Source organism: Heptranchias perlo, chromosome 23, assembly GCF_035084215.1.
Source record: "Heptranchias perlo isolate sHepPer1 chromosome 23, sHepPer1.hap1, whole genome shotgun sequence".
NCBI classification, from domain to species: domain Eukaryota; kingdom Metazoa; phylum Chordata; class Chondrichthyes; order Hexanchiformes; family Hexanchidae; genus Heptranchias; species Heptranchias perlo.
In genome coordinates, this window is record NC_090347.1 from 7,160,900 (window position 1) to 7,179,897 (window position 18,998).

Here is an 18,998-nt window from a genome sequence, read left to right on the forward strand (position 1 = left end):
CAGCTTTCTCAACTTGTCCTGCCACCTTCAGAAATTTGTGTATGTGAACCCCCAAGTCTCTGTTCCTGTACCCCCTTTAGAATGGTACCACTTCAGTTTATATTGCCTCTCCTCATCCTTCCAAAATGAATCACTTCACACTATTTTGCATTAAATTTCATCTGCCATATGTCTGCCCATTTCACCAGTCTGTTTACGTTCTCCTGAAGTCTGTTGTTATCCTCCTCACTGTTTACTACATTTCCAAGTTTTGTGTCATCTACAAACTTTGAAATTGTGCTCCCTGTATCCAAGTCCAGGCCATTAATAAATATCAAAAAGAGCAGTGGTCCTAATACCGACTCCTGGGGAATATGACACTATATTTCCCTCCAATCTGAAAAAACAACCATTCACCACTAATCTCTGCTTTCTGTCTCTTAACCAATTTCATATCCATGCTGCCGCTGCCCATTTAATCCCATGGGCTTCAATTTTGCTTGTATGTTATTACTTGCATTCCTGTAATAATTCATAAGATTCTTACTATTAGCGTTTTGTTTTTTGACTCTCCCTATTTCGTTCCCAAATCTTTTTTTATGATGTGGAGATGCCGGTGATGGACTGGGGTTGACAATTGTAAACAATTTTACAACACCAAGTTATAGTCCAACAATTTTATTTGAAAACCACAAGCTTTCGGAGGCTTCCTCCTTCCTCAAGTGAATGTGGAAATGAAATCCTCGAACCTTTCGCATTTATAAATCACAGAACAATACCTGGTGATTACAGATAGTCTTTCCAACTGCCCATTGCCAAGGCAATCAAAGTGTTCAGACAGAGAGGTGTTACCTACAGGGCCACCGAATATACAAACAACCAAAAAAACACACAGAGAGAGAGAGAGGCAGAAACATCCGGAAGGAAGAGAAAGACAGCAAATGACCCGTTGTATTAAAAACAGATAACTTTTGTTCGTTGGTGGGCTTACGTGTAGCGTGACATGAACCCAAGATCCCGGTTGAGGCCGTCCTCATGGGTGCGGAACTTGGCTATCAATTTCTGCTCGACGATTTTGCGTTGTCGTGTGTCTCTTTTTTTTTAAACAGACAACCTTCCACATCCAATTCTGCACTTGATTGTCTAGGACATGGATTTCTTGTTATTGTACAGAAGGTGGTACAGTTCAAGCTGGGTGGTATTGGGTGATAGTTCTTTCCTTCTTTGCCAAAGGGTGGAATGCGTTGCTTCCAAGGGACGCTCTATCTGGCAGTTCAACCACAAACTGAATTCAGCTTGCCCAACTGAAACAAACATGTTCAAAAGACAGACAGTGCCAACACCTCTGCCGCAAAGTTACTTATCTCCATTAATACTTAGATGAAATACAAGTTGGTCAGCCATCACCAGCAGTAAGGGTGGAGGTAGGTATTTACAGGATTGGTCTTTAAGCTACACAAGTAAACTATGAATTCTAGGCATCGGTACTGGCAGCAGGCCGACCACCTTCTCGTGGCTAGGAGACCAGGAGGTGAAATCTAAAATTGAGAAAATGACCTTTCTATTTTTTTTGATGTGATTATAAAATCTTTCAGTGGGATTTTTTTTAACCTCTGTGTAGGGAGTACAATTTGCAGCAGTGTTCTGATACAGGGCCATTGCTCCCAGCTCTCACGCACTTGGCCGCATCGGCACAGTTGTTATGTGAATTTGTTCCTGATGACTGAACTTTTGTCCCTTTTTGGTAGGAGGAGCTGAAAAAAGACAGGAATAAATTAAGGAAAGAGAAAGAGAAGGCACAGGCCGCTGCTCTACACACTGCAGCCATTGCCACCGCAAATGCGGTCCACACCACAGTGACACAGAAACGAAAACGAGACGAAGAGAAGGAGCCTGCAAAGGCGAAAAAGAAGAAGATGATTTCTACTACCTCAAAAGAATCCAAGAAGGACACAAAGCTTTATTGTATCTGCAAGACACCTTACGATGAATCAAAGTATGTGATAGACAAACATTTCTTCTGCCTATATTTAAAATTTTCTCCCGGTTCCTTAAGGGCCTTTTGCCATAGGTTTGATGCATTATTCCAAGAGGATGTGCAGGAGACCGGTTGGCTCGAGCAGGTGCATGAAATTAGCGTGCAAGGCCACAATCTCCTGATACGTCCGCACCAGTGCAACCCTCTGAAATCTCCACCAAGGTAGAGTCCTTTCTGAGCGCTTGTAAGGGAAAGCATGCATCGTACATATAAAAATCTCCGGTGACATACCATTATCATTTGGAAGTTGAAAATTGCTATTAACCGGAGAAATGAAACAAGTTTTACTTGTGTTTGTGTGGGGAGTTTATTACCTTTTTTTCCTCCTTCTCCACCCTCCCCCTTTCTCACTCTTTTTTTTCTTCTCCCCCCACCCCCCACTCCTGAGGATACAATGCCCTCTTCTCCCCAAATCACATCACATGCAGCCAACTTGTTTCCAGGCTTCAATAAACAAGTAGCTGCGGCTGTGATAGGGTGAATATAAAAAGACTATTTCCTCTCCTTGGGGAGTATGGAATGCTTTGCCACAGGGAGTAATTATGGCAGAGACCATTGAAAATTTTAACGGGAAGAGTGTTTATATTTGAAGCAGAGGTACATGCAGGGCTATGGGGAGAGAGCAGAGCAGTGAGATTAGATTTGAATTGCTCCAGCAAAGAGCTGGCAGACTCGATGAGCTGAATAGCCACCTCCTGTGTTGTCAACTGGTTTAGCAAGTGCTAGGAACTTGGCATGGAGGATGAAACCTGCAGGACCACAACACATTAGTGCTCCAGCACACTGACACAGTGCACCAGTGTGTTGCCTGTGTTTTATGAGACAGCAGCCTTGCATGAACCAAGTTTATTTTTCACTATTTAATCTGTCTGTGATAGTACTACTTAGCATTTAAGAAAATGAGGTAGGAATGAAAAGCAGTTGTTCGCCCATCTAGCTAGCCCTGTTGTTCAAGACCTTTTTCAGGGATCGCACAAGCATTTCCCTCTTCCTTCTGCCCTTGTGTCAAATCTATATCCTCTTATTCCTGTTGAATCAGAATTTGTGTGGCAAAAATCATTGCTGTTTAATATATATTCTTCCATACTTTTCTGATTCTGTAAAACTTCACTGTAAAAGGGGTAATGCATGTTTAATAATCCTGTAACAGGGAAACTATTCAACCATACTGAAATTGGAATAATTTGTAATCAAGTACTACTTTTCATTTAAATTTGGTTGGCATTTTTCTGACCCCCCGCCAAAAAATAATAGACACGCACTTTTCCCAAAGCAAGACATCATGTAGGAAGCCGCACTACCTGTGTTGTTTTTGGCCCAGTTGATCCAAGGTCTGCAACAGCAGCATGAGAGTTGCTTACCGACCAGTCCCTTACTGTGCGGAAGCATCTAACCTCTAGCTTGGAAGGGTGAGGTTGGGAATTCAGCCTTATAGGAATTTTGCAAATAGCAAGCCTATTTGCTGCTGCATAGTGTGGTTCTGCTCCACAAATGCTTGTAAAGACTTCCAGATTGAATATTTCTTAAGCAGTGAAACAAATCATGCCCAATTTTTGTTTCTGGAAAAGAGTGATGCTTTAACGCGTGGTGCTTTAGAGTTATGGGGCAAGGTCTGTGCTAGTGACTTCCTTATAGTATTGTATTACCGATTCCGGTTGTACCACTGTGAAGAGAAGAGGCCAGAGTGTGGGAGAAAGTCTGTCCGGCTGCCATCACAGTTGCCAGTTTGTGACATTGCCATTGGGGTATGTTGCTCAACCACTCTACTGGCCAAGCATTGTGCAGGGAGAACGGGGTGGAAATAATCCTGTAGAAGAGAATATCACCTTCAGCAAAAAAAACAAAAAGGCAGCTTCAAGTACAGTAACCATGAAATGACTAGAGTGCCCACTCCTCTTGAATTTTACTTATTCAGAATTGTGGCTAAGGTTGTTAACCAATGTCATCACATGGGCTGCTATCTGGGAAGCTCCCCAAGTCCAAATACCAGCTTTATACAGCTAATGTTTTTGTTAGCCTAAAAGGGTTTTTTATTTCCCCATTTCACACAAGCAGAGGGAGAGAGGGACTAACGAGGATAAGGCTCAATCAGTCTGTTGTGCCTCCTGGTAGACCAGTTAGGGGGTGCTGACATTGCCCAAGGAGATATCCATAGGTTGGACCATCCCACTTGCTTCAGTGATTGTGTGGATAACGGGATAAAATATTTTTTGTGGATAGGAATTGCATGCATTTCCAAAACTACAAAGGGCTGTAAATACTTGGAATGTTTTTTTTTAAAAGCATTGTCCTGTCCCCCATTTTCTATTTTCTTCATTAGCTTCCTCCATGCCATGCACCATTTTTCTGTTTTCTCCTTTAGCTTTTCTATGCCATGCAACATTCCCAAACTAAGGTGACAGACAAATGACATATTTTTCCAGAGCCACTGTCATTGGTCACTGGCAGGTGTGGCAGTGCAGCCTAAGCTGACTCTCCCTCCAGTTTTCCGTCCTCCTTCGCTGTGGAGGACCATGGCCTCCCCCAACAGCCTGGCTGAGATTAGGGTGTTGCCCTGTGGGACGGAATGCTTATCCTCCTACTCCGGCCCGACACGTCAGCACACCAGTGTGCTGCACCACCAGGTTGCCTCTACATGAAAGGTTTGTGGCTGATAGGAGGGGGAAGAGAGAAACTTAAACACACTCCGATGTGTGTGTTCGTTTTTCAGGTTCTACATTGGCTGTGATCTCTGTACGAACTGGTATCACGGAGAATGTGTTGGTATCACAGAAAAAGAGGCTAAAAAAATGGATGAGTACATTTGCAATGAGTGTAAACGAGCACAGGAGGGCAGCAGCGAGGAGCTCTACTGTATCTGTAGAACACCATACGACGAATCACAGTAAGCTGAAACGTCAACGGAGACTTTGTATCGCCCTGTGAAAGTTTTCCTTTTGAGTGACAGGCATGCAGTATTGTCCTCCTTAGATGTTTCTTACCTGCTGGTTGTGATGCAAACTGAATGAAATCATACTAAACTTACCTGTGATATTTGTTACTGCTCAGTTTTTTTGATATCTCCCATCTGTAGACCATGGTGTTTCTGCAGTGTTGTGTATTTTTTTCTTAAATTTGGACTGATGTGCAATATAATGCTGTGCGGTCTCTTCCATTCAGCAATTAGGGTTACCACTTAGCAGGCCCAATTTTTTTTCTTTGCTTTTCCACTACTTTTTTTTCCCCTTGCCAAAGGCATTGACTCCTTGCTGGGGTACAGTCCCACTGGCTCTGAGCGTTCTAGTAACCTGACCAAGTGAGTACTCTTCATTTATGAGCTTAGGCAGTGAAGGTTGGCAGGCTTTTGAACCATATGAGGTATATACAGCTAGCCTAATCATGGCCTTGCCCCAACATTACACTTTTCAGCAGGCATGACAGTCAAGGTTAAGAGCCCTGGCTTCCCCTATCCACTTCCATCACAACCCAGGAGCACTCTGTCACTATCCGAGCTGAGATCAGCTAACTGCTCAGACTGGAAATCAAACCAAGCATCTTCCTGGTCTGTATGGCTCTGTTACTGTCTGAGCCACTGTGGGGAGCTGCAGCAGTGTATTTTATCTTCAATCTACTGGGGGAACTGGTAGAAACATTATTTACTTTGGGGAAAAAATTGGTTATTCAGGTAGAAGAAAAAACTATTGATTTCACTATTGAACTGTTTGAAGTGCTTTTACTTTTTTTTTTAAAAAAACTTGAATTCTGCAAGAGGGATTCAGAGTTATGCATTTTGGAAGGTTTGTGTCTAACATAGTGTATTTTTACAGGTTTCAAATATCACGTGTCTTGCTTTGTTGACAGAAGGCTCTGTTATGGCTTGTAATCTCAAGTTGACAAAATTTGACTTGTGCACTGAGGTCAAAAGAAAAGCAGAATTATGTCTAAAATAGTGTCTCAGAATATAAAGCATTCTAGAACAAATGTTATATAAGTTCTATCACTTAGCCTTGCAGTAATGCACTTCTGGTGTCGTTGTGGCAGTATTTAATCTTTTTTGTTACTGGAATACTAAAACATAATGAGCAAATTATTTTTGTGACTTGCATCAAGAACTTCCCAATATAAATTTGGGATTCTCTAATCCTCCGCCTTGCATGTAATCCTGCACGGCTTTGCAATTTTAAAGTTATTGGGTCCTAATTTGAATTTGATTAATTTTTTTTTCTTACTAACCTTCTCCCCTCCCCTCCTCAACTGACTTCTTGCTTGGTGCGCACAAGCAACCAGAACCCATAGGTGACTCGCATAAATGACCATCCTTCATGTGTGAGCCTTGATGAGAAGTGTTGGCAAGTTGTTTAACACAAGGGTTGCGGGATAACTATCAGGAATGGGAACCTGAACTGATGCTTTCCAGTCTGGGTTCTGAAGCCAATTGTCACACCCTACTCCCAAGATCAGTTAACTCAGCACAGACTGGGGATTGAACCTGGGACCTTCTGGTCTGCATGGCTCAACTACTTTCTCGATGAATACTTAGTGCTATCAGGAGAGCCTGACAGAAGAAACTGAATAATAACTAACCCATGTGTATTTTGTTTTGTTTTAACTGCGAAGTTTGGTAGCAAATGGTATGTGTATTTTTTTAAACCCATAGATTTTACATTGGTTGTGACCGCTGCCAGAACTGGTACCATGGGCGCTGTGTTGGCATACTACAGAGTGAGGCAGATCTCATTGATGAGTATGTCTGCCCTCAGTGCCAGTCTACAGAAGATGCTATGACTGTGCTCAGCCCGCTTACAGACAAAGACTATGAGGGTCTTAGACGAGTGTTGCGCTCTTTACAGGTGAGAAAGTTTATGCAATAAATACTTTTGATACCTTTAACTTTTTCTTTCTTCCCTCCCTCCCTCCCTCATTTATGTTTTTTCCACTTTCACCAAAAACATACCCCCTACTTCTACTGCGGGATAGCCTAGGGGCATAGTCTCAGGATAAGGGGTTGGCCATTTAGGACTGAGATGAGAAGGAATTTCTTCACTCAGAGGGTTGTGAATCTTTGGAACTCTCTACCCCAGAGGGCTGAGGATGCTCAGTTGCTGAGTATATTCAAGACTGAGATCGATAGATTTTTGGACTCTAAGGAAATCAAGGGATATGGGGATCAGGAGGGAAAGTGGAGTTGAGGTATATCAGCCATGATCTTGAATGGCGGAGCAGGCTTAAGGGGCCAAATGGCCTACTCCTGCTCCTATTTCTTATGTTATGTTCTTAACCTAGGCAATAGCTTTCTGTAGCTTATGATAGTGATGTTCTGCAATAGTCTAACAATCCTCCTGCGATGTGGGAGTAGTGATACTGCTACTTCTCCACACCCCCTCCAAAAAAAAAAATTAAACTGACAGGGTTGTACAATTTAAAGCAACTCATCTGGTAGCTGGCTGAGTACTAAACCTCATTTAATCATGAAGGGTTCAGGCTCGGCCTTCTACTAGAGCATTCTGCACAAGGTGCCTTGGTTAAATACTGATGGAATTTAATACAAATCTGCAGCAAAGCATTTATTGCCAGTAAAATGGTGAATTTTTAAAAGAATTTTCAAAACCATGCTAAAATAAAAAATAAATTAAAGGTGTGTTAACTGAAAATGTAAAACAACTAAATTATGAGGTACAAATTCTGTTCAAATCTGATCCATTTAAAACCTTTTATATGAACCTTTATTTGGGCTGCACCAATATCTGGATTGTTGAAGATGCCAACGCATTGTCTATTTATTTAAATATATTCAGTTTTTTGCCATTTGGTACTTTGGATCGATATGTCTGAGTATGTCTCCCGCACTCATCTGAGAGTTGAAGCAGCAAAGAAATGATTAACTGGCATAGGTTGAGCTTCACTGGTTCAATAAACCTTGTATTTGCAGGAGGGTGCACATTAACTTATTGCTTTTGGACCTTGAGATGGGATTTGGAGACCGGGTTCACGGGGTCAATGAAACTCTGATTAGTCACATTTCGCAATTATATTGTTAAACTTGTACTTGACACTTATTCTGTAAAGCCTTACTGCCCAAAGTTGCATTTGTGGATTGTGCTAAGTGCCTCTCGATTCTATTTCTTTCTCCCCCCACCTGAAAGTAGATAAATTGAGCCTTTAGTAATATATATTTCATTCTACATTCCTGTACACAAGGGCAAGTTTAGGAATGCCAACGTACGTAGAATACACAAAATGTAAGGTTTTTTTGTGACGTATATCCACTATGGATATGATTTAGACTTAAAGTTTATCACTCTATTGCTGCACCTTCCAAGCTGCCAATTTGAATTTTTTTTCTGAAGAAAACTTAACAGTGGCTGCTGTTAGGCAAAGGAGCTCCAGTATGTGTTGCCACAAGAGGGAAGAATGTGGAATCACGCTCCACATGTTTAGTTCCTTGTTTGGAGTGTATTGTTCAATCCTTGGAAAGTAGCTGCACCCACTGTTTGACAGGTGGATTTGCCAAGAGCGATGTACCTTTCAAATTCCCTTCCATCTCCATCACCGCCCCCCACAAACTCATACTTCCAAAATTTTCCTCAGCACGCCTGAAAGCAGTGATTGTGCTAGGTGTGTTTCTACAGGCACTAGCAGCCCTCCACTATTTCTTTCAAGTGACCTGGAGATGAGCAGCAGACGTTCGTAACACAATGACCAGTGTGTCATTCACCGGAAAGCTCAGAGTTGGCAGTCAGTTTCCTTGCCTGCATCCATTTCACGCTATTGACCTTTGTTTTTAAAGAAAATGGAAATGACTAGAGGTGGGAGCTCCATACGAAAGTGATTCCAGTAAGGATTTTAAGTGTAATGATAGAACTGTTTGATTCCTCAATAGGCTCATAAAATGGCTTGGCCCTTCTTGGAACCAGTAGATCCCAATGATGCACCAGATTATTATGGTATCATCAAAGAGCCAATGGGTAAGTCATTCATTGTTTGTGCTTCAGCCTGGTACCAAATTAGCAGCAATGTAATCTTACCAATTGTGTGTCTTTCCCTGTACTGTTGAAATTGTTCCCTGGGATGTGCATAGTCCAGTCTCAGCCATACCATTGAAGGAGGCAAGGTGCTTCGCCAGGGGAGAGGAAATGAAAGTTTGTCACACGCACCTCATTGAGGGCTGGCTGTAAAGCAGGAATGGGAGAAGGTTACCTGTCCTCCCTCACCTGGGCATTGTACAGGGACATGAGAATGGAGTGAACAGGAAAACAAATGTTTCTGTTCTAGTAGGACTGTGGTGCCTCCAGTGGTAGAATAACTTGCTGCCCCACTCACTGCCTGAGCGTATACGTGAAGCATGACTGCTTCGATGAGGTACTGGTAAGCTGCTGGTCTGCAGAACCGTCTGCAGACAGGAAACAGAGAGTAGGAATAAATGGGTCTTTTTCAGGATGGCAGGCAGAGACTAGTGGGGTACCGCAGGGATCATTGCTTGGGCCCCAGCTATTCACAATATATATCAATGATTTGGATGAGGGAACCAAATGTAATATTTCCAAGTTTGCTGACGACACAAAACTAGGTGGGATGGTGGGGTTGTGAGGTGGATGCAAAGAGGCTTCAAGGCGATTTAGATAAGTTGAGTGAATGGGCAAATTTACTAGGATGCTACCGGGACTTGATGGTTTGGCTTATAGGGAGAGGTTGGATAGACTGAGACTTTTTTCCCTGGAGAGTAGGAGGTTTAGGGGTGATCTTATAGAAGTCTATAAAATAATGAGGGGCATAGATAAGGTAGATAGTCAAAATCTTTTCCCAAAGGTAGGGGAGTCTATAACGAGGGGGCATAGATTTAAGGTGAGAGGGGAGAGATACAAAAGGGTCCAGAGGGGCAATTTTTTCACTCAAAGGGTGGTGAGTGTCTGGAACGAGCTGCCAGAGGCAGTAGTAGAAGCGGGTACAATTTTGTCTTTTAAAAAGCATTTGGACAGTTACGTGGGTAAGATGGGTATAGAGGGATATGGGCCAAGTGCAGGCAGTTGGGACTAGCTTAGTGGTATAAACTGGGCGACATGGACATGTTGGGCCGAAGGGCCTGTTTCCATGTTGTAAACTTCTATGATTCTATTATTCTATTCTATGAAATATATGGCAGATGCAGTAAAATGTGGATAAATGTGAAGTTATCCACTTCAGAAGGAAAAACAGAAAGGCAGAGTATTATTTAAATGGTGATAGATTGGGGAATGTTGATGTACAAAGTGTCCTTGTACACCAGTCACTGAAAGCAAGCATGCAGGTGCAGCAAGCAGTTAGGAAGGCAAATGGTATGTTGGCCTTCATTGCAAGAGGATTTGAGTACAGGAGCAAGGATGTCTTACTGCAGTTATACAGGGCCTTGGTGAGACCACACCTGGAGTATTGTGTGTGGTTTTGGTCTCCTTACCTAAGAGAGGATATACTTGCCATAGAGGGAGTGAGGCGAAGGTTCACCAGACTGATTCCTGGGATGACAGGACTGTCGTATGAGGAGAGATTGGGCCGACTAGGCCTGTATTCACTCGAGTTTAGAAGAATGAGAGGGAATCTCATTGAAACATATAAAATTCTGACAGGGTTAGACAGACTGGATGCAGGGAGGATGTTTCCCCTGGCTGGGGCGTCCAGAACGAAGGGTCACAGTCTCAGGATACGGGGTAGAACATTTAGGACTGAGATGAGGAGAAATGTCTTCACTTGAGAGGATGGTGAACCTGTGGAATTCTCTACCACAGAAGGCTGTGGAGGCCAAGTCACTGAATATATTTAAGAAGGAGCTAGATAGATTTCTAGACGCAAAAGGCATCAAGGGGTCTGGGGAGAGAGCGGGAATATGGAATTGAGATAGAGAATCAGCCATTATCATATTAAATGACAGAGCAGGCTCGAAGGGCCGAATGGCCCACTTCTGCTCCTATTTTCTATGTTTCTATGCGTCAGCTGCTTCAAGAGGAGGGGAGAATTGAAGGGGGAGAATTATTTTTAAAACAACTGTGTTCAGGCATGAGTGGACCCATTTCATGTATGGCAATTTTTAAAAATTCTCTTTTTCCCACCTGATCTTGGACTAAAAGTTGGGAGCCATTGGAATGATGGGAGGGGTGGCGTTCGGGGTTGTTACTGGGGCAAGGAGGAGAGGGAAGATGGATGTATCTAGTCAGAAAACTGATTAGAAAGCTGGGTTGTGTAATAATAGTTAGCTGAGTATATGGAGTATTCAAAGTGGTGTTTTAAAAGCAGACCTGATTCACAGTTTGTATAATAGTGGGAGCCTTAATTTGATCCCATTGTATCTAATCTGATTGTTACATGAACAGTTTTGACTTTTTTTAAAGTTACGCATGCCTATCCTTCTCTGTCTCCAGAATTTAATTTGTGGAAGAGTAATCAAAACAACAAAGTAGACTGTAAATTACAGACTTGGAAAGCAGCTTGTTTTTGTGTTGATGACAAATAAGGGGCATAAATATCTAGATGAAAGGGGCTTAATCCCTGGGTCTTTCACACTTAAGTAGCTTTGGTCTCACGGGTGATGACTGTTTGAAGGCAGTGGCCAGGGCGTGCAATGATAACAATCTGCCTCCACAGGACATTAAACAAGACAAAAATTTAACATTTCTCACTTAGCACAAGGGAACTTGGACCATAACAAATGTTTTCCAGTAGGTTAAATCCAAACCGGTGGGCTTTTTATAGCACTTTATTACTTATGACACTTAAAGAACTTGGAGAATTTGCTCTTTACAAAGAAAACAAATGAATTTGCAAAAGCGAGTGTTAAAAACATTACCATGTAATTGCCTGGGCCCAATTTAATTTTCATACATGGCATAAAAGTTCCTTCAAATGTCTTTCAGTATTTTTGGGGGGGGAAAGTTTCTCCACTCCTCTCTTGAAGGTGCTATCTCTTGCTGGATTACCATTCCATATGCCAGCTTACCCAAGTGGCCATTCTACATCTGAGTGTTGGTAGGCTATTCAGCTATGGAAGCTTCACAGTTAAGCCTGCTGCTGTCCTCGCCCAAAGTCAACACGTGTGCACTTTCGAGCAGGAATTGCTGGATAGAAGTTGAAAGAACTATGAAAATCCATTAGAAATAGGGCAAAATGGGAAAATTAATGCCATGAATTCACTTTCTATATTGGAGTAAATATAGCCAGCTGGCCCTGCCCAGTGGATAGCATTTTGAACCTCTAGTGAGCAAATTAGAAGTTATTCAAAAGGTGTGGCTTTGAAACCCATTAGAGTTAAACTTCATAGTGACCTTATGAAGCCAAATGCACCCTCTAAAACCAGCTAACCCACCACAGACTGGGAATCAAACCTGGGACCTTCTGGTCTGTATCTGCTGTTTGAGTTTGTGTTTTGAAAGTGCTGACCACAGTAAGAAATGTAGAAGCATTGTAGTTCTCTTGGTGACGCTAAGAAGCATAGTTATGGTGAGATATTGAGTGCAGTGCGACGGTGAGTTTAAGCCATCTTTCTGCCCACTCCCACCATCCCTGTTAATTGTATGATTTATATCAGTTAGTGTTAATTGTATTCAGGTGGTGGGTATCAATTGGGGACTCTAAATCCATTTTATAGGAGAGCTTAGCTAGGATGTGGTGTGTGTGTGTAAGGGGAATCTCTGAATAAAGGCTTGGAAAGCAACTAAAGACCAGGCTCTAGTATTCTTTCCTTCACTACATGGCTATCCAATTTTAACAGCCCTGTTTAAGTCACCACAATGGCCCACGGGTGAAATGCACCTTTCATGTCTCATCCAAGAAGGATAGACAGGTAATCTGTTTGCAGGACTCTGCCTATTTGAGTTAACTGTCACATGTATGCAAAATTAGACCTGGTTGACTTGTGCACCATATGGGGAAATGTATTCCAAATTAATCAGGAGTTAAGCAATGAGGAAATGTGTTCACCGTCCTGCTATGTTTAACAAGGTTGCTGGGTTAAAAATAAAAGAACTGTAATTCTTTGTCAGTATTGTCAAATTAGATGTCTGACAGTGAGGAGAGGTTGAATAGGAACCTCTAGAGCCAAGGAGCAGGGAAAGCTTTGCCTGGGTAACATGTGTTCAAATCCAGTTGGCTAGATGGAGAGGAGTATTGACAATAACCTAGTGGTCATTTACTCCTTTTACGATCCTCCTTAAAACCCATCTCTTTGACCAAGTTTTTAGTCACCCCTCCTAATATCTCCTTCCTCAGCTCAGTGTCCATTTTTCTCTGATTACCCTTCTGAGAAGCGCCAGAGGACATTTTTCTATGTCATTCCGTCTCCATATTCACTTGTGACCTGTGTTGGATAGGAGTGCATTCAAATGTAACTTGTTCATGTTATTCTTGTTTAGCTTCTTAAGTAGTTGAAGATTTCTGAAAGGGAAAAAATGTTCCTCACTCCATCCATTTTGAAGTTAACATTTTGCAACTGAGATCTCTAACTATGAAGAACTACTTGTGTGCTTAGTGTTTATCTTTTTTTGGCTCCTGATATATGCCTGCATGATTGGCAGGAAAGCTGTGACAAATGGACATCTGTAGCATAAACACACAGCTGCATGCATCCACATCAGTAATTCATTATAACGGTTAAAAATATTTCTTCTCTGCTGGTAGTTCCTTTCGCTGCTGTCTGAATTTTTATTATGATCACTGCATCTTTAAAATTTTAAGATGCAAAGAAGACAATAGACATCAGTACCGAGTAAAATACTAGTGGAGTGGAGATAGTCATCACTCCAAGACACCTACTTTATAGTACTTCACTGCTGTAAAGAGCAGAGGATACTTGGATTTTGTCCCAACATTTTAATCAAGCATGTGATTTCTTTTCAATCCAGATCTTGCTACCATGGAAGAAAGGGTGCATCATCGCTTCTACAAGAAACTGACAGACTTTGTTGGTGACATGACCAAAATCTTTGACAACTGCCGCTACTATAACCCCAGTGATTCACCGTTTTATCAATGTGCAGAGGTTCTAGAATCATTTTTTGTACAAAAACTGAAGACTTTCAAGGCAAACAGGTGAGACTGTGATGGTTGATGGTAGGCATGCCACTGTAGCTGCTCTTGCTTAAATATTCTTGTTTGCTTGCTGGATCTCGCACCATTGCTCCCAGTCACCCTTCAGTACTCTACCCAAGTGGGCATTCTTCATGTGTGAGCTTATATAGTAAGTGTTGGCAGGGTGTTCAATCAAGCCCTTTCCTGTTAACCCATGGTCTCCACACATGCTCTTTCGACAGGAGTCACTGGATTATAGCTGGGAGTGGGAACTCCAGCAAATTTTTCCCTTTGCTGCCTGGGGCCATAAGGCAGTTGTGCCCCTACTGCCACTCTGGCTGAGATCAGCTAACTGGGAATCTAACTTGGCACAGACTGGGATTGTCTGATCTGAGTGGCTCAGTTGCATTCTAATACTGTATTTGGCTATCGCAATTATTTGATTGTTTTGCTCTGAAAATCCTTAAGCCAGTTTAAAGGGTGTTTCGAGTAGAATCCCTAATATTGTGATTAAAAACATGACATTGTAACATATGAAATATTTTTATTTTACATCTTTTGAGGTGAGAGAATATCTTTGTGCAAATCAGCTTGAGGGAGCTGTCTGTGCTGGGCAAGGAAAACTCCATTTCTCTCATCGCCCATCCTATGGGCCCAATAAGTCAGATCTCCAGTTTAGTACCAAATCAGTGTGTCTTTTCAATGTATGTTCTAACAAAGTGATAGCTGGTTTTATGCCCATGAACCCCACACGTGAACAGAGTTCTCTATCATGACTTGTGCTGTCAGTGTTGGCACAGTGCTTTGGGAAAAAGAAAGGAAGGAAAATTGAAGGGCAAGTAAGCTTTGAGTTCCACTTGAAACCACCTGGTAACTAGTTCACGAGTGGCATTGGCAGAGGGGTGGAACAGGGATCAGCCCTCCACACTTACCTCCAACAAGTGCGAGGAGCTCATTAACTTCTTTGTTACTAAGATTGAGACCATTCCTTCAGCTGCCTCTGCTTTCCTCACTTCCCTTTGCCCACCAAGCCAAGGTTACACCCTGCCTACGCCCTAAACTTGCACCTTTCTCTAGTTTCTCTCACATCTCCCCTCTCACACCCTCCAACCTCATCCATGAGACCCTACTGCCTGCGCTCTCAACCCTATTTCAACGAAACTACTGGCCACCAAACTTCCCTTTCTGGCCCCCATGCTAGTTGATGTTGTAAACAGCTCCCTATCATCAGGTACTGTCCCCCCTCTCTTTCAAATCTGCCATCATCACCCCGCTCCTGAAAAAACCCACCCTTGAGCCCTCTGTCCTTGCAAACTACCACCCCATCCCGAACCTCTCTTTCCTCTCAAGTCCTTGAACGTGTTGTCACCTCCCAAATCTGTGTCCCACCTTTCTAGCAACTCCATGTTTGAATCTCTCCAATTAGGTTTCCGCCCCTGACACAGCACTGAAACAGCTCTAATCAAAGTCACAAATGACATCCTCTGTGACTCTGACTGTGGTAAACTATCCCTCCTCATCCTTCTCAACTTGTTTGCAGCCTTTGACACGATTGACCACACCATCCTCTTCCAATGCCTCTTCTCCATTGTCCAGCTGAGTCGGACTGCCCTTGCCTGGTACCACTCTTACCTATCCAGTCGTCGCCAGAGAATCTCCTGCAATGGCTTCTCTTTCCACTCTCGTACCATTTATCTCTGGAGTCCCCGAAGGATCTATCCTTGGCCCATCCTATTTTCCATCCACCTGCTGCCCTTGGGTGACATCATCCAGAGACATGACATTAGGTTCAGCTCTACCTCACCACCTCTCTCGACCTCTCCGCTGCCTCTGATGTCAGTCTGCTTATCCGACATGCAGTCCTGGATGAGCCACCATTTCCTTCAATTAAACATTGGAAAGACCGAAGCCATTGTCTTCAGTCCCTGCCACAAATTTTGTTCCGTCGCCACTGATTCCAACCCCCTCCCTGCCATTGTCTCAGGCTGAAACAGACTGTTTGCAACTTCGGCATCCTATTCAACCCTAAGCTGAGCTTCCGACCCCATTTCCTTTCCGTCACAAAGATCGCCTACGTCCACTTCCATTGCATCGTCTGTCTCCACTCCTGCCTCAGCTTATCTGCTGCTGAAACTCTCATCCATGCTTTTGTTACTTTCAGACTCGACTGTTCCAGTGCTGTCCCGGCCAGCCTCTCATCTTCCACCCTCTCTGTAAACTTGAGCTCATCCAAAACTCTGCTGCCATATCTTGACCCACAACAAGTCCCACTGACCTAAATTGGCTCCTGGTCCAGCAATGCCTCAGTTCTAACATTCTTATCCTAGTGTTCAAATCCCTCGAAGGCCTATCTGTGTAACCACCTCCAGCCCTAGAACCATCAAAGAACTCTATGTTCCTCCATTCTAGCTTCTTGTGCACCCCCACTCCCTTTGCCCCTCGATTGATTGGTGGCCGTGCCTTCTGCCATCTAGTCCCTAAACTCTGGAATTCCCTCTCTAAACCTTTCCATCTCTCTCACTCTCCTTTTTAAGACCCTCCTAAAACCTGCCTCTTTGTCCAAGTTTTAGTCACCCATCCTAATATCTCCTTCCTTGACTTGGATTCATTTTTCTCTGATTATGCTCCTGTGAAGTTCCTTAGGGCGATTTCCTATATTAGAGGCGCTACATAAATATAAGTTGTTGTAGTAGTAAAATTGTTAGCATTTTCTGTGGATTTCCATCTATAAACACCTGAGAATTACATTGAATTGTCTTTTTTGTAATCCCAGTGTGCATTTTTTTTTTGCTTTGTCAGATTATGATTGAGTTTATTGCTGGAGCAGAACTGGATAACCATTTTATTGCAATGGGAGGAAAAAAAACTTAATGAACAACCTCAAAAATCTGAATTGACACTTTTTTTGTATAAATAAATTTGGTACCTTCCTTTATTTGAAAAAGGAATTGCAAACAGCCATGTTGAAATGTAGATTAAGTGCTGGATTTCTGTTAAACATATATTCTGTTGATTGAGCCCTTGGTATTCTTTTGAGTTGTTCATTATTACTTTATAAATACTGAAATGTGCCCTTCTCTGCTCTGTAGGTCTCATTCCTAACAGATTACACTCTACTGCGTAGATTGCAGCACTCTCTAGACTTCAAACAACAATGAACAAAATCGTACAAAGCGTGAATAACAGGAATCCGTATTCAGAGTGCAGCGAGAAGAAGTTGATGCCACCAGAGGCAGATACACTTAGTCGGGTTTTCCTGACTGACTGACCTTAACCAGCACTGTTGTTCAAGCACCAATCAGTTAACTGAATCGGATAAAGCCCCATTCTGTTTGTTAGAAGCTCAAAGGGAGAGTTTAAAAGAAGAGGAGAAGGAAGGAAATTATAATTTTAAAAAAAAACCCCACCTTTTACCAGCCCTGTTTGACTGTCGCATCCTCCTCACCTCGCATGGGGTGGGAAGCACGAAGCGTCCTGTCCGCTTTAGTTATGACAGGGGGCTGGCTTCAGTTTTCCCAGCGAAATTCATCACCACAGTTCTTCAGTGAAGAAGCTGGCTGCAAGCTGTCTGTAATGAAACAAACATGTTTAAGTTTGACAGCTGTATTTATTTATTACTGAGAAAAGATGAAGCTTTCTTTTTTAGAATCTGCTGCCCTTGTTTGTCAACTAATTATGTGCTTTTTTTTTTCCTATTGATATAAAAAGACCCCACTTGCAGATAAGCTGGTCTTTTTTTTTATGTAATTGCTGTAGGTAACGGTGAGTGATAAACCCTTGATCCTTTCTTTCTTTGAAAGGAGTCGTTTCACATAACACACGCGCACACGTACACACACACAAAACACACACGTACATACAGATACATGTGAGCACAGCAAAATGGGATCCAACAAGAAGTTTTCTTTTCCTATCCAATCTGAACGAAGTGGAGCTCCGCGTGACCACTGGCTGAGCGGTCGGCAGCATTGGCGGCTTCCGAGTTAGACTGCCCACAGTGGCGAAGGGGCAGCACCAGAAAACTATCAATCACTCTGCAGAAATTTGATAGATTGAAATAAACGGTGTGTACTGAAGGTATCTTGTATGTAAACAATTTGTCAGATGCTGAAATTTTTTTTTTGGTTTCTGTTTTTTTTGTATTACGGTTCAGAAATATTGATGTATATGAAAACAATAAATGGAGGAAACCATTATCTCCCACAGAGAAAACCCACAAGTGTTTCTGTACGTGCTTAAAATGACCCATTTGTGAGACTTCAGGTCTCCAAGAATTCCAACAAAGGAAACAAAAATTTGGAAAAGGTGTAAGGACACTTTAAATTTGAAATGCTGCATATTGTATGCATTTGTATTGAGTTTTTTTTTTAAAAAAAGGGGGAAACTATGGACTAACTCTCGAGTTGTGAAATACTGCACATCTCATCACCACATCACAGTATTTCTGTACTATTTATTCATATCTACGAACTTATTCGTTTTGAGTAATGTTGCAAAAAAAAATCTTTCCTACCTGTAGGCAATAGATTGCTATCTATGTTTTTAACAGATTGTGGCAACTATGAAGAGTAATTCTTTTGTACTTGATAGGACATTTCATCCTAGACAATAAAGTAATGTTTTTGACATCAACCTTGGTGTCATCTTTTTATCACACTAAAAGAATACACAAATCTGGGGCTTTTTTTTGCCATTAATTAATTTTTATTCATGGCAATTTGGTGAAAGAAGACTTCAGTAGTTTGCCCTGGTTGTGGTGTTAGAAGAAACTAATGCAGTTTAAAAATTGAGACCAGGTCTACAGTTTAACTTTGTGAAGCGCTCAATTTCACAAAGGTAAGAAAATAATTTTCCTTGCTATTTCTGTGAAGTGTGTTGGGAGAACCTTACTTCTTTGAGCATAAAGGTCGGGTTATTTATAAAACCCCCTTTTAAGGACAAGGAGAATTAATAGTGATACATGGTGTCCTCC

At 42.2% G+C, this 18,998-nt stretch overlaps 1 protein-coding gene across 12 annotated transcripts in view; it reads left to right on the top strand.

Moving 5' to 3' along the window:
• Positions 1 to 18,658, top strand: part of bptf (bromodomain PHD finger transcription factor) — a 130,085-nt gene extending 111,427 nt beyond the window's left edge. For 10 of the 12 annotated variants that reach the window (XM_068003902.1, XM_068003903.1, XM_068003912.1 and 7 more), the window contains 6 exons: positions 1,728 to 1,975; positions 4,728 to 4,901; positions 6,654 to 6,846; positions 8,877 to 8,961; positions 13,861 to 14,047; positions 17,116 to 18,658. In XM_068003902.1, coding sequence (XP_067860003.1) covers positions 1,728 to 1,975; positions 4,728 to 4,901; positions 6,654 to 6,846; positions 8,877 to 8,961; positions 13,861 to 14,047; positions 17,116 to 17,128 — 900 coding nt within the window. In that variant the 3' untranslated portion in view covers positions 17,129 to 18,658. The remainder of the gene's footprint in view (positions 1 to 1,727; positions 1,976 to 4,727; positions 4,902 to 6,653; positions 6,847 to 8,876; positions 8,962 to 13,860; positions 14,048 to 17,115) is intronic. The other 2 variants (XM_068003911.1, XM_068003913.1) reach the window with 1 other exon arrangement.
• Positions 18,659 to 18,998: the final 340 nt, after the last annotated feature.